This window comes from Gobio gobio (assembly GCF_949357685.1).
Source record: "Gobio gobio genome assembly, chromosome: 2".
NCBI lineage: Eukaryota > Metazoa > Chordata > Actinopteri > Cypriniformes > Gobionidae > Gobio > Gobio gobio.
The window spans coordinates 13,457,643-13,472,120 of record NC_137098.1 but is presented as its reverse complement, the minus strand read 5'-3'; the positions used below and the strand labels follow the sequence as shown (position 1 = coordinate 13,472,120).

At 37.8% G+C, this 14,478-nt stretch overlaps 1 protein-coding gene across 1 annotated transcript; it reads left to right on the top strand.

The window, feature by feature from the left end:
- The first annotated feature begins 1,593 nt into the window (after positions 1–1,593).
- On the top strand, positions 1,594–9,964 carry LOC307140134 (uncharacterized protein). The gene is made up of 7 exons (XM_079839382.1): positions 1,594–1,785; positions 3,702–5,705; positions 5,819–5,982; positions 6,402–6,622; positions 6,806–6,935; positions 8,617–8,717; positions 8,810–9,964. The coding sequence occupies exons 2-7, from the start codon at positions 3,734–3,736 to the stop codon at positions 8,937–8,939; spliced, it is 2,718 nt and encodes a 905-aa protein (XP_079695508.1). The 5' UTR covers positions 1,594–1,785; positions 3,702–3,733; the 3' UTR covers positions 8,940–9,964.
- Positions 9,965–14,478: the final 4,514 nt, after the last annotated feature.

Here is a 14,478-nt window from a genome sequence, read left to right as displayed (position 1 = left end):
TTTTTGATTAGGCCTATGCTATGTTCAAAAACTTTATTTATTTTTTACCATCTGCTTCATTAGGTGTAAATACTGGACAAAGACAGGAGGCTACAGAATTACAAAGCACACAATTAGTACAGTGGCAGTGCTGAGCAATCTTTCATCACTTAATTTTAGGATGTTATTTAGGCTAATTCATATTGAACTGTGCACACTGTAGCATAGACTGTGAATTTTAGAATTTTAGCAAGTTACCAAGTTATTGCCAAGTTACCAAACACAATTCATTGGTTCCCACACAACCCTTTCTTTCTTTGGGGTGGACGACGCATAACTGTGCGTTCACACCGCCGCCGGCGAGAGCGTCAAAGTGGCCGGAAGTCATTCATTCTCAATGGGAGCCCGGCGGGCGATATTTTTTTTCCCAGGATGGTAGGGGAAGGTACCGCCTTTTTCGTCTATGATTGGCTAGAAGGGCTCTCCTCTGATTGGTTATATATCTCACGTTCATGGCAGGCTGTCAGCTAGTCTGTTTTGATCATCGTTAAACGAAGTCAATCCAACATAGCCTACTAAGAAAACTAACCCTAACCCTAACCTCTCAATACCTGCGCCAAAACCATTTATTACTGGAGCTGTTCTCCCTGTCCGTTGATTTATACCTAATCCTAACCTCAAAATGATCCGGTATGATGTTCTCCAAGTTCTGGGACAAGACCCACCCAGTTTTTACGATCAATGATATTGGACCCACTCTCTTTTATCGTCTCTAACATTCAGCACATGTCTGTTTACCTACCCCTAATCGATAAACACATATTAGACGCTTTATTTCCACTTTTCTAATATTTTCTTAATTTGTATTGAAAATAAATGCCTTTCAGATTTGATATGTGATGGGAAAACGGAGAAGATTGATTTCGGCGAAAGCCGGACTCGAACCGCGGGTCGATTCAAAACTAGATGCCGTACGTCTTACCCCTACGTCACTCTCAATGATATGAACATTTGCGTAATTTTGTCTTTCCGACCTATACGTTTACCAAGTAAAGCGGTATATTTGTACTTAATGTAATTGGCATCTACTCCAGTAAAAAATTTCTGAGGACCCACCCACATTTTTTTTTGCTTCCGACTATGTAGAATGTAGAAGTGCTCCGCTTGAGAGGATTCCAGAGAACGCAGTGCTGTAAACTTTGGTTCCGACCACATTAGTTCCCAAGCAAAATAGAGGAGAGGTTGATCCCTGCTGGTGCGGCGGGTTTGATAAGAAGATGCGCAACATTATTTATACACCACACAAATGGCTTTTAATTGGTTTATTTCGTTAGCAAACATGTAACTATAATTGTTAAGTTCTTTCCATCGATCTGCTTTTTTTAACTTTCACATTTAAATGATTTCATGAGGTTATATTATACGGTTATACCCTACCTGTGGTCAGTCAGCACAAACGCCGATCAACATGAGTGTTTGCTTTGCAGCCCCTTTAAATGCAGTTTAAAAAAAGACCAAGCATTCGATCTACGTCAGAGCGGCAGCGCGTCCACGAATCTTTCAGTCTCTGCAGATAGGAGTACTAGCTCAGTGGGCGGATCATTTTCATTGCATGATTTATAAACGCACATCAGTTTGAAAACACCCACACATTTAGAAACGCCCAGTTTTGTTCCGCAGAGACTCCAACGAGGAAGATCGTATACGCCCTTATCTTTTTAACGGATAGGCTACGTAGGCTAGTCTACCATCATTAGTCCTTCGTCTCTTCTGAATAGAACGTTTTTTGCGATTTCTATAACACAGGTAATTATAACCATTTGACATAATAAAATCTGTTTTTTATATCTAACTTACCGGACTTCTGTTTTGTTGAGTGTTAACACCAGTCTTTTAGCAGTTTTTCATTTAAACGTTTAACAAACATCACGCAAGCCCGATATAGGCTATTAAATGTCACATTTAGCACATTTTATGTTAAACAACTCCAGTTGCTGCTCTTTCTAAATGAGCGACGTCATGATGTGCCTCACAGCAAGTGTTTAGACTGCAGGTGAAAGTTCATTTAAGGTTACACAACTTCTCTTTCTCTTTTAACTCTGTGATACGCATTTGACCATGGGCTAAAAACAATACAAATGACTAGTTTAGACACTTAGGATTTATATGAGGATCTATTGTTAAGTGAGCTATCACTGAAAGTAGGTCTTTATTCATTCTGTTCTCCGAGATAGCGTTCCGCCCATTCCCCAGTTTCATTTTCTTGAAAACAAAAGCGTGTTAAACAAATTTATTTATTTTGTTTGTACACATTTTGCATTAGGCCTACATTTTGTCTCTTTGTACTCCTGTATTTTTATTATTATTACTTAGGGTTCAGAGTAGCCTATTTATTTGCCCCCAAATTAATTTCACACGTCTGATACAAATATGTTGTCTTTCTTTATTAATACAGTGTATAGGGCTCAGCTACTTCTTTCATTGTTTACGCCAAAATAATTTAAGTGAAATGTAACAACATTCAATATATCTAAGCTGGGGCATGTTTACATGTGAGGGGCACGTTTTCGCATCAAATCAAAAAATTATCTAAGACAAACTAAAATATTTAGTCAATAGAAGACAATTATTATTTTTTCAAATAAAATAGTATATTTTTGGGGAGGAATTTTGGAGTATGACAATGAACACTGCAAAACACATCTATAGCCTAGCATGTGTCAAAACAATGCAGTTAAATAGAAGAAGAAACACATTCAGACATTGAGAAAAACACAGAGCTGAACACAACACTCCCCTCCCACCACACATATATCCCAGAACTGGAGACAAATAGACGAGCCATTAGGCCTACGAATGCTGTACATTTCTTGAAATAATAATTTCTTAATATTGAGGTTCTTCCTCTCAGTCTTTATTCATTTGTTCATTTATCCATTTTTCTCAAGGCTGCTATTTAGCGAAGCATTAAAGAACCATCTAAACTGTTAAATAACAGATATAAGATTCAAATAATATCAGATTTGTCTAAAAAAAAAATGTATAGTGCCCCGCTCCCCTCTAACTGAACACTGAAAAATGAAAAGACCAAAAGAAAAACAGTTTAAAAACTGGTTATTGAAAACCATTTGTGTCAGGTTTAAGGAGTTAAGACACAAATTTAAATTACTTTTTATCTTAACGCAACAAAAACAAAACGCATATCTGATCACTTGTGGCTTTAAAATTGGATGTATTGCCAGCATAATATTTTATAGGCTATGATGATATGATGCCAATCATAAAGCAGACTTTAAAGGCCTGGGCAAACAAAATTACCATGCTATTGAATGCGGCTGGCTCCATTAAATAAAACAAACTATTTCACACGGATCATATCATTAATGAATTACAATCCCCCCCTTTTTTTTTTCTCCAAACAAAAATTGCAATCGTATTGCAGAGTTATTGGTTAAACAGGTGAACAAAATGACATAGTAAAGGGATAATTATATGGAGATAGATTTTAACAGAAAGGATGACAAAAAATATTTACAGTTTATTAATTTTTGGGCAACAATGGTCTTACATTTTTGTACATAACTTTTACATTGCCATCTTGTGACTTTTGTGGTTCTAGTTCTTAAACTACTTCTGTAAAAGAAAACCTCTAGAGTTGAAGAAGCATTAATGTCTGATTAAATGTCCATATAATGGTCATGTTGTTTAACATCTCTCCACAGATTATTAAAAAAAAAAAAACATTTTAATATCCATGGCATTCCAGATCCAATTACCATTTCCAGTTCAATTTCAAGTTCCAGCAGTACCTAGAAAAACAAACCCCATAATAAAATGCATCATAGACAACACGTTGACGAGACTTTGCAAATTATTAAAAAGCAAAGATATTAATGGTTTGTACTCTTCTGAAGTCTGGAAGGATGATGTTACACCATTAACAGCAGCAGTTCTATGCAGAAATGAAGAAATCTGCTCATATCTACTTGAAAAGTCGGCTGATCCTAACAAACACTCAACAAATGGACAAACACCTCTACATTATGCTGCTTTAACAACTGGAGTTCCATTTAATATTGTGGAAAGATTACTTGCAGCAAAGGCTAACCCAAATGGACAAGGATTACAAAACTGTTCTCCACTGCAATATGCTGTTGATCGTGGCCGTGAAGACATTGTGAAAGTACTTATAGAGGCTGGAGCTTCACCAGGAAGGAACTATGGGAAGATTTCAGAGCTTGATAAAAAGGTGGAGAGAATGATTTGTCGACTATATTCACAGGGTGAAGTGACTGAGACAGTACATATATCTTTCTCTTTTCATTGCGCTGTACAAACGAAACACCAGACAGAAGTTTTCAAAATCTATAAGGAACATTTCTTTCAAGAGGATCCTTTTGATCTTTTGATGTATTTTGAGCTCTACTTTGGTGTCATTGGTCCAAGTGCAGAGCAGTACCGTCAGACCGCCATCAAGTGGTTAAAAGACACAAAGAGTGCAGACAGATACATTGAGGGACTCATCGAGCGCTTTCCAAGAATCCCTCAGGAACACTGGCCAATTGCACTGAACTGCTTAAATGTTGCTTTATGTGTCAGTGAAAGCGTCTCTCCTCAGGTATTCAGTGAGCTTGTGCCAATTCTAACAAACAGTCTTCAGCACTTTGGAAATGCACAAGGAGAAAGAGTCAATCATATGATAATAAAGATACTCAATCTCATGATGCAGAAGACGTCTAAGCAGAAACTGAATATTAACAATTCTGTCTATGAGAAGTTATGCAATAGTCTATTGCCTTTCACACGTCCTGATTATTCAAGTCTAATTAGACTTTGGACTTATGGACTGTTTGCCACAATAAATGACTTTGCTCCTGAACTGGTTGCATTGTGTGGATTGTCTCCTGTCCCAGAGATGATACTTATCACTGCAGAGATAGAGATGGATGGAGTCATGAAAAAAAAACTGCAGAAGTTTGATAAATCACTGAGACGTCCAGCAGGTTCAATTGCAGTGAATAGTTTATGTGAGGAAACCGCTGCTCTATCAACAAGCAGGAAGAAGAAGAAGAAGAAGAACAACAACAACAAAATCCCGCAAGAAGTGGGATCACAAAAAGCTGAGCTGCAAGATAAAGAGGAACCGTATCCAGACACTGTAGTGAACTCCATTGAGGAATCAAACTCAGGCATGCAGCCGTTCACACCGCCTGCTGTGAACCCAAGAAGGTGGCATCAAACCAGCATTCGTTGGAGGCCCAAGCTTGAGAAGCTAGCTAACATGGATGCTAACAAGACATATAAGCGGGGAAGTCTTACTCTTGTTTTCAACCCTGAATTTCTGATTGCTAAAGGAAATGATGGAACACAAGTTTTTCTTGGTTTGAGGGATGATGGCACAGAGGTGGCTGTGAAACGAATGATTAAAGTGAATTACCAAGTCCTCAGAAATGAGGAGGAATTTCTACGACTTCCACAACTTGATAGTCCCTCCATTGTGCGATATGAGGACTTTGCTGAAGATGAAAATTTTGGATACCTTGCTCTTCAGCTTTGTGAGTACACACTGGAGGAACATATCCAAGAGCATTTACCAGATGATAGCACTGAGAGAAGTTCGGTTCTGAAGAAGCTGGTGAAGGAAGTTCTCTGCAGCTTACAGGTTTTACACCATCCACAGACCAAAATACTCCATCGGGACATCAAACCCCAGAATGTTCTGATTGGTAGGAGTTAAACCTAAAATAAAAGTTTAAGAAAGTAATTAAAATCTGATCAGTAAAAGTATCTGATGTTTTTTTCTCCCATTAATTTGAAACTTTGAAACCATTTGTTATAGACATAAATGGAAAAGCTAGATTGGCTGATTTTGGCATAAGTCGTCGACTGAACCTAAGTCAAACGACTTTACGAACAAGCATTGCTGGAACTAGATGCTGGAAGGCAACGGAGACCATAGATGAGGACGCCAACACTGGGTACAAGCGGAGCTCCGACATTCAGGTGGTCTCTCCTTTCCTTACAAGTCAACAAAACTGTAATTACTAGATTAATAATATAATAAAGGTAAAACATACATGTCAACTAATGACAGTATTAGTAGAGTATTAGTAGAATGTTAGGTTGGGATTAGTAGCATAAGTTGACATGTACTTGCAAAGTTACTTATAGTCAGTAAAATGTCTATTGGGGAGCATCAAAATAAAGTGTTAGCAGATATTAAGCAGACAGTCTAATAATACTCTACTAATTAGTTGACGTGTGTAACATTACTTATAGTCAACAGAATGTCTAAAGGTGACATTCAAAATAAAGTGTAACCTGTAATTACAAAATATTAGAAAATCAATTATTGACAAAAAAATTATTTAAATTGTATTTGGTGAAAATTCTAAACTTGTATCACTGTAACCTGTTTGAAGGTTGCTGGGATGTTAGTGTACTACATTCTCTCTAGAGGACACCATCCATTTGGTAAAGGTCCACATTGTGAAGTCAACATTCTAGAAGGAAAATACTCACTGGAACATCTGGATGATGATGTAGCGAAGGATCTCGTCGAGTGGATGATCAATAAAACTCCAAACAACCGACCAACTGTGGAGCAAACCCTTGCACACCCCTTCTTCTGGACTGATGAAAGGTAGAATACTCCATTGATTTGGCAATGATATTTATCAGTTTAAACAAGACAGAGAGGTTCAGCACTGCTTATAGAACAAGCTTATTATGATTTTATATTAAATGAGAGGGAATATTACACTGTATACCGTAGATACTCTTTTTATCATCTGAAGAGACTGTACTGTTTTTGAAATCCTGTCAGGAGAGTGGAGTATTTGAAAGAAATGGGGAACCAGAAAGAGGCCGGGAACTGTCATAATGTTGATGAGGAGCTCCTTCATGCTATTGAAAAATACACTGAGGGGAAAAGCTTTTCTGAATGGAAAACTAAAGTGAGTGTAACTTAGGTACAGACATATTCATACATATTTATATAAACATAAACATTTAAAAAAATATTCAATGAAATTAAAAATTGTAAAAATGTCAATAAACTGATTTCATGTCTACAATATTTTCTTTGTTTTATATTTAGGGGCCAAGCACCTATTGTAATTGTTGGCGTTCCTATTATTATTATTATTCTTCGACCATGGGACTCTATGGCAGCCCACAGAACCGCTTGCGGGAAAGTTATGAAATTTGGCACACAGATAGAGGACTCTGAAATGTCACCATAGCAAATTTATCTGAAGGGTCTCCAACTCAACCCCTCTAGCACCACCAACTGTACAAAGTTGCACTCATATTTATACTAATAACATTTGAACCATAAGAGCTAGTAACAAAAGTTTTTTTTTCATCTGATTCCGTGGCGATTCTATTGAACCCTATGACGTAATTTTCTGTAGTGTCAACTTTCCTGCCAAAAAACCTACTTTTTCAAACTCCTCCTAGACGGTTTATCAGAATTTCGTGAAAATTTAACCAGATCATCTTCAGACAATGGCAACAAAAAGTTATGTAATTCAAGTCGATTCATCAAACTGTTTTCAAATAACGCGTGAACAAATTTTACGTATCGATTGCGAAAATAGACATAAGGCAACAATTTATCTTATTCTGACCAAACTTGGCACACATAATCACAAGCATGACCTGAGGCTACATGCTGCGTTTCGTCGCAGTGCCACCTACTGGTGCGGATATACAAAAATGGGTATTTTTGCTTATAACTTCTGAACGGTTTGCCCAAAAACAATAATAAAAAACAAAAAAAAACAAACAAAAAAAACGAAAATAATAAAATTGGTCTCGTTAGATTCAGGGCAGCATGCCGAGTCCAATGATATCCAATTTTCCCATGTCGGCCATTTTGGGCGTCAACCATTTTGTATTTTGTAGTAAAATGCTTTATTTTACGAACGCATGAATGCATCGTTACGAAACTTGGTATGGGTCATTGGCACGATGCCATGAAAGAGCCTGATAAGTTTCAAGCTAGCACCACCTAGTGGTGAAAAAAACTCACATGCTTATTTTCACGCAAGTCATCTCCTTAGATTGCAATACCAAACTAGGTTACACCTTATGGTTAGTGCAACATTGCGATTTAGCGCTTAAACAATTTTCGCAAATATCTTTGAAACCGTTAGTCCAATTGAGACGAAACCACCATAGGAAAATCGAAATACTAGCAGGTTGCAGTTACGAGTCAAATGTCAAATTTGTGATTGTAAGTGGCAAAAAAAAAATGCAATCAAAGTCAAGTGTGGGTTATTTTTTATATGCTAATAAATACAAATGATATAACTCCTAAACAAAATTAGATATTTTCACCAAATTTGACACGCTTGTGTATGGGGGCAACAAAAAAAGTGGTGGGACTACACCACTTGGTGACGCTATAATTAAACAAAACATGAAATTCACTCAATGTATTTATGTGGGTTTTCAACCTGAAAAAATTAGCTCCAAATGTCTTTACCCATTTTCGAAGTTGGTCTGCTGCTAGCTTCCCTGTTTGTTTCTGTTGTGCTTGGCCCCGATAATTGCTGCTTGCAGCTATATTTTTCCTTATTTTCCTTGGTTTGAAAAATGTTTTTACTTTTGTAAATATATTTCTTTTGCAAGTTTTCGTCTGAGCTTGTCCAGGAAATGGAAATGAAAAGGAAACCCTATCCTGAGAACACACTGGGTCTGCTGCGTTTTATACGCAACCTACATGAGCATCAGTGAGTTACATGTAACATTACGCAGTTTTTATTCAATAATTTATTGCTATTGTGTGTCAGGCCATGTCTTTTGTCTTTTTTTCTCTACATAGTGAAGGGAAATTCTACCTGATGAATTTATTCCCTGATCTCCTTGTGAGTGCATTCAGATTTACAATGGAGCGAGGATGGAACTCCAGGGAAAATCTGAAAAAGTTCTTCAGCTCAGTTCCAGAGATTTGATGTTATTTTTGGTTACAGTATGTACATTGAAACTCATTCATTAAATACACTCATGATGCAAAATCAATGTAAGCACAGGTAGCCTATAACATTTTTCACATGCTCCCTGTTTGTCATGTGCTTCCCTTGTCCTCATGTATCTTGCCATGGGCACGTTCAAGCTCAAACCTGAGCACAACATTTTGCTACGGTTTCCAGGTTGAACGACATGTTTCCTGGAAACGGTGTGCAATCGTGTCTTACGGGGTTTGAGATACGTTTTCTCTTGTTTGGTGGGTGTGTCAAAAATGTCAGCTCATTCAGAAGCAAAATGTATTTAAACCACGCAGTATTAAAGAGACAGTTCACACAATGGGTTCAAGTAAAGTCAATTACAAATGTGTCCGCTGCAGCTCGGTATACTAAACAATTGAAGATATTAGAAGACATGTTTGTCTTTTCATCCTGAAATGCGAAGCAAATGTTGCATAACAATAATTAGGAACCACAGTTTCCACAAATCCCTTCACTCAATTGGGATGTTCTCTTTTATTATGGACTCAAGGGCAGTGACTGTAACATTGAGCGTATTTTGCAGTATTTAACACGTATTTATGCCAATTTCATCAGGCTCCGAAAATTCTTCAAAAAGAACACAAAGAATGGCCTTCTCAGTTGCCATAGTTGCAACTCTTGCGTCATCAGAACAGGGTGTTCAACGCACCACTGTTTCCGTTTAAAAAAACACTTTGCAACGTTTTGTCGGGGCTGAACGCAGCCCATGTGCGCTCCCCTTGTAAATGTGTCATGTTCTGACACATTGTTGTTTTTGGTCGTATATCACAGTCTCATTGTGTTCATTACTTTCAGGTGTCTTGTTAGGTCACTAGTCTGTGTATAGCCCTCATATTTCCATTGTATCTTGTCTTACTTTGTTCATGTAACTTCTGTTGGGGAGTTGTTTTCGTGTTACTAAACATGTCTAGTCAAGTCTGTTTTGCTCACTTTGGATTGTATTAAATAAACTGCACTTGGGTTCAGCTGCAACTCGCCTCAGTGGACTATTATTACACAACAGGCCCGTTTCAGAAAGGAAACAATTCACGTGGCAGAATTGCAGTGGAGCAAATTTATTAGAGTGTGCACGAGACGTCCCTGCCTGTACGCGTACGCGCGCATCGACACAGACAGACAGGATGTCTGTTCTGCTCGGTCCTGCTCCTCCGTGACGATGACGGCACGCGGTTAAAAAAAATAATGACAAACTAATTTGAAAGGGGGGGGGGGGGTGACCACCTGTCCCGCTTTGCGTTGTACCGCACAGCATTTTCACCCCTTGTCCCGCATGTCGCATATTGAGAAAATGTCCCGCATTTTCACCAGTCTATTGATTTTTAATGATCATATTGAGAAAACATGCATGCGTTCTTTTGCCTTTTTAAGAAAGCATTTTATTTATAATTTTTGCGGCATCGTTTTTCACCTATATTTAACAGCGCTTCGTCAGAAGTAACATCCCGCCTTACACAAATACAAAAGCCATTTTTTAAACCATATCCAATGGTTGAAAAGAAAGGAGTAAACACGGTCACTAGTAGGTTGTGACAGCTGTCAATCAAAATGTGGAGCGGTGATTCGTTCCATGTGTTCCCTGTCAGAAAGCGAATGGATAGTTCTGTATATAAATAAATAAATGCAGTTCTGTATACAAATTTTTATATATATATTAATATATAAGATTAACTAATTTAATGTTGTTTTATTTGTTTCATTATATATTAATTATATATATATTAATATATAAGATTAACTAATTTAATGTTGTTTTATTTGTTTCATTATTTATTTAGTTGGATTTTAGTTGCACTTGGTTTCAAAAGTAGTTATCTGCATGATGCCTGCTGCCTTTGGGCTCAGTGATGTTGAATTTAAGATTATACAACAGTTTCAGGTTATGTTTTAGTGTTGGTAACATGTCCCACATTGTCCCACACAAACTTAGTAATCGTCCCACATTTGGTTTGTTTGATGGTGGTCACCCTGGGGGGGGGGGGGGGGGGTAGACATGTGTCTACTGTACTCACTGCACGTGTCTCTACTGTACTCACTGTACATGTGTCTCTACTGTACTTACTGTACATGTGTCTCTACTGTACTTACTGTACATGTGTCTCTACTGTACTCATTGTACATGTGTCTCTACTGTACTCACTGTACATGTGTCTCTACTGTACTCACGGGGGGGGGGGGGTGTTACTTTAGTGTGTTACTTTAGTAACACATTTTGACTAGCTCATACTTTACCTATGTAGCTATTCATGCATCCCCCACAGTTTGCATGTTTTCATGAGCGGACCGATCTCGAAGAATGGCTACATACATTCGGTGACGGGTCTTCACTAGCCTAACGAAAGATCCTCATTTAAATTATAAATTAACCTTTTGTTATAAAGTTATTGTTTGTACAATACCTTGTAGGCTACAATGCCTCCTGCGTCAATCATAGGCTACAGATGTGAAATGTTAAAATTACAGTTGAATATTAATTGATGAATATCATACTTTTGTAGGCTGCAATAATTATTTGGGGTTGTGTTTTTTGCTCTGTATCCCATCTCTGTATCCCATCAAAACAGTATGGTACTTATTTTAAAGGGGGGGTGAAATGCTGTTTCATGCATACTGATCTTTTTGCACTGTTAAAGACTTGGATTCCCATGCTAAACATGGAAACAGTTTCAAAAGCTAAGGTGGACGTTTGATGGGAGTATTTCTTTGCCAAAATTAGTACTTCCTGTTAGTCATAAGTTTCGGAAAGTTTTTTTCGATCATGGGTCCGCTTGACGTCAACAGGGCGGAATTTCCTTGTATGGGCCGTACGGACAATTCTACCGGAAGAGCGCGCGCGCGCGAGAGAGAGAGAGAGCGCGTGAAAGCAATAGGCTACGCCCATCAAAGCGCTGGCTCATAGCCAAATAACCCCGCGTTAAGGCCAAAGTGGATGGAATTTGCTTTTCCGGATTTTCAAATCGCCTAATACTGAAGGATGGAGCGGTCCCAACGATAAAGGTCCCAACGTTGGAACCACAGGCAGTGAGTAAGACTGCTTCAAATGTCTGTTTTTGCCTATGCCCATCAAGTAGCCCAAACATGACCACGTATTGATCAATGGAGCATGCGATGTATAGTGTGTACATTTGTTTAGCTGGCCACTATATGTGTATGTTTGTGTATTGTAAAAGCACTCCAAACAACAATACACAAAGAATGGAGAAATATGTTGAACTAAATAAGCGCGCTTCTTCATTCAAATGCGCTACTATTCCATGTCTTTCTATGTAAACACTAGCCTGACGCGCAAAACCAGTCCGCTTACTACAAATCATGTCTACACAAACCACGCGTAAACACACACACACACACACACACACACACACACACACACACACACACACACACACACACACACACACACACACACACACACACACACACACACACACACACACACACACACACACACACACACACACACACGATATAATTAAAGTATAAATGTGTAAATAACACAAGCCGCTAAGCATATTATATAGTTTGTGTAACTTATACCACATAGAGATGTCCTGCTCTAGTCGTTTTTGCTGCTGCTCCTGTTCAACTTCAGCCTCTGGGTCTGATTCCGGATCATAGATGTATGGCTGTATCTGATTAAAAGCCATTTTTTATGTTGAATAAAGTTTTTTCCCGCTTTCAGGGATGACGCAGCTTTCAGACGCACTCAACACAGTAACAGCGGCGCGCGCTCGACATTCTTTAGCTCCGCCCACACGATACGCCCCCAGCCGCACAGCTTTTTTCGGAAAGACTCGGAACAGCGCATCTTCCTTTTATAATTATAATAAAAATAAAGACTTTTCGGAGATATGCAGGATGCAATGCTACTCTATAGGTACTCAAGATTGACATGAGACTGACTGAAACTGAGTGTCCCCCCCCCCCCCCCCCCCCCCCCTTTAACACACTTGTTCTCAAAATAAGTTCTACATTCAACATTTATGTCACTAGTACTTAAAGGTGCCGTAAGCAATTTCTGCGAAACACTCTTGATATTTGAAATCAACCCAAATAAACACACCCCTACCTTCAATGCTCCACTCCCAAAATACACAAGCACGCAATGCAAGTGGCAAGTGGATGAACAAACGACAAGGAAGAACAAATACACAAGAGTATAAGCAAGAGTTCATTGTTTGCTGCCAGCAGTGCACATAATGTCACGGTTTCAGGGTGTGTCATCGGCCTGACATATAGATAGCACAGCATAAGTTATATAGGCTATATATATATAATTATATAGATATAGATTCATAGGTGATATATAGATAGATATATTAATAGAATATATAAAAATGGAGGCTCCGCAAGAGATGCCGTACATCTGTGGTGTGGGAGCATTTCCATTTGGAAGCACCAAATAAAGTGAGATGTGTGTATTGTGATAGGCAGCTAGCCTTCTGCAACAATACATCATCCATGTATTTACGTCATCCAAAAATATTTGTGCATGCCAGCAACAAGTGTCCCTTGTGAGAGGATTTTTTCAAAGGCTGGAGAAATATGTAAAAAAAAGAAGTCAGCTGAGTCCTTCAACAGCAGAGCAATTCATATTTTTGAATAAAAATTTTTTTGTGACAAATGTGACACATTGTGGCTTTATTTATTTTATTAATGTTAATTTTGTATAACAAACAAAATATATATAGTTCTTTACAATGACGAGGCTACAGGTTACAAAACCAAGATCATGTAGTTGTCAGACAGATGTTAAAAGCAATTTTTTTTTTACATGGATCATTGTCAAGGTATTTCAGATCAACACATGCAAATGACCACTAGATGGCGCCGTAGAGACGGGTGTCAGATTGATTCGAAGCTTCGAAACAATATGTATGGAAGGCCGTTTCAGCATAAAAACGTTCCAGCGTTACTCGTCGTAATTATATTTTTACTAGTAACAATTCAATTAAAGAGCTCTACAATTCAATTATTACGAGTAACAATTACAATTAGAGAGCTCTATAATTCAATTATTACTAGTAACAATTATGATTAGAGAGCTCTCTAATTCAGTTCTTACTAGTAACAATTCCAATACAGAGCTCTCTAATTCAATTCTTACTAGTAGCAATTCCAATTACAGAGCTCTCTAATTAAATTCTTACTAGTAACAATTCTAATTAGAGAGCTCTACAAATGAATTGTTACTAGTAGTATGTCTCCATTGACTTCCATTCATTTTTAATTAGAGAGCTCTACAATTGAATTGTTACTAGTAAGAATTCTAATTAGAGAGCTCTACAATTCAATTCTTACTAGTAACAATTACAATTAGAGAGCTCTCTAATTCAATTCTTACTAGTAAAAATGCAATTGCAGAGCTCTCTAATTGAATTTTTACTAGTAAAAAAACAAATTAAAGATATGTATAATTGCAGAGCTCTGTAATTGAATTAGAGAGCTCTGCAATTGAATTCTTACTAGTAACAATTGAATTAGAGAG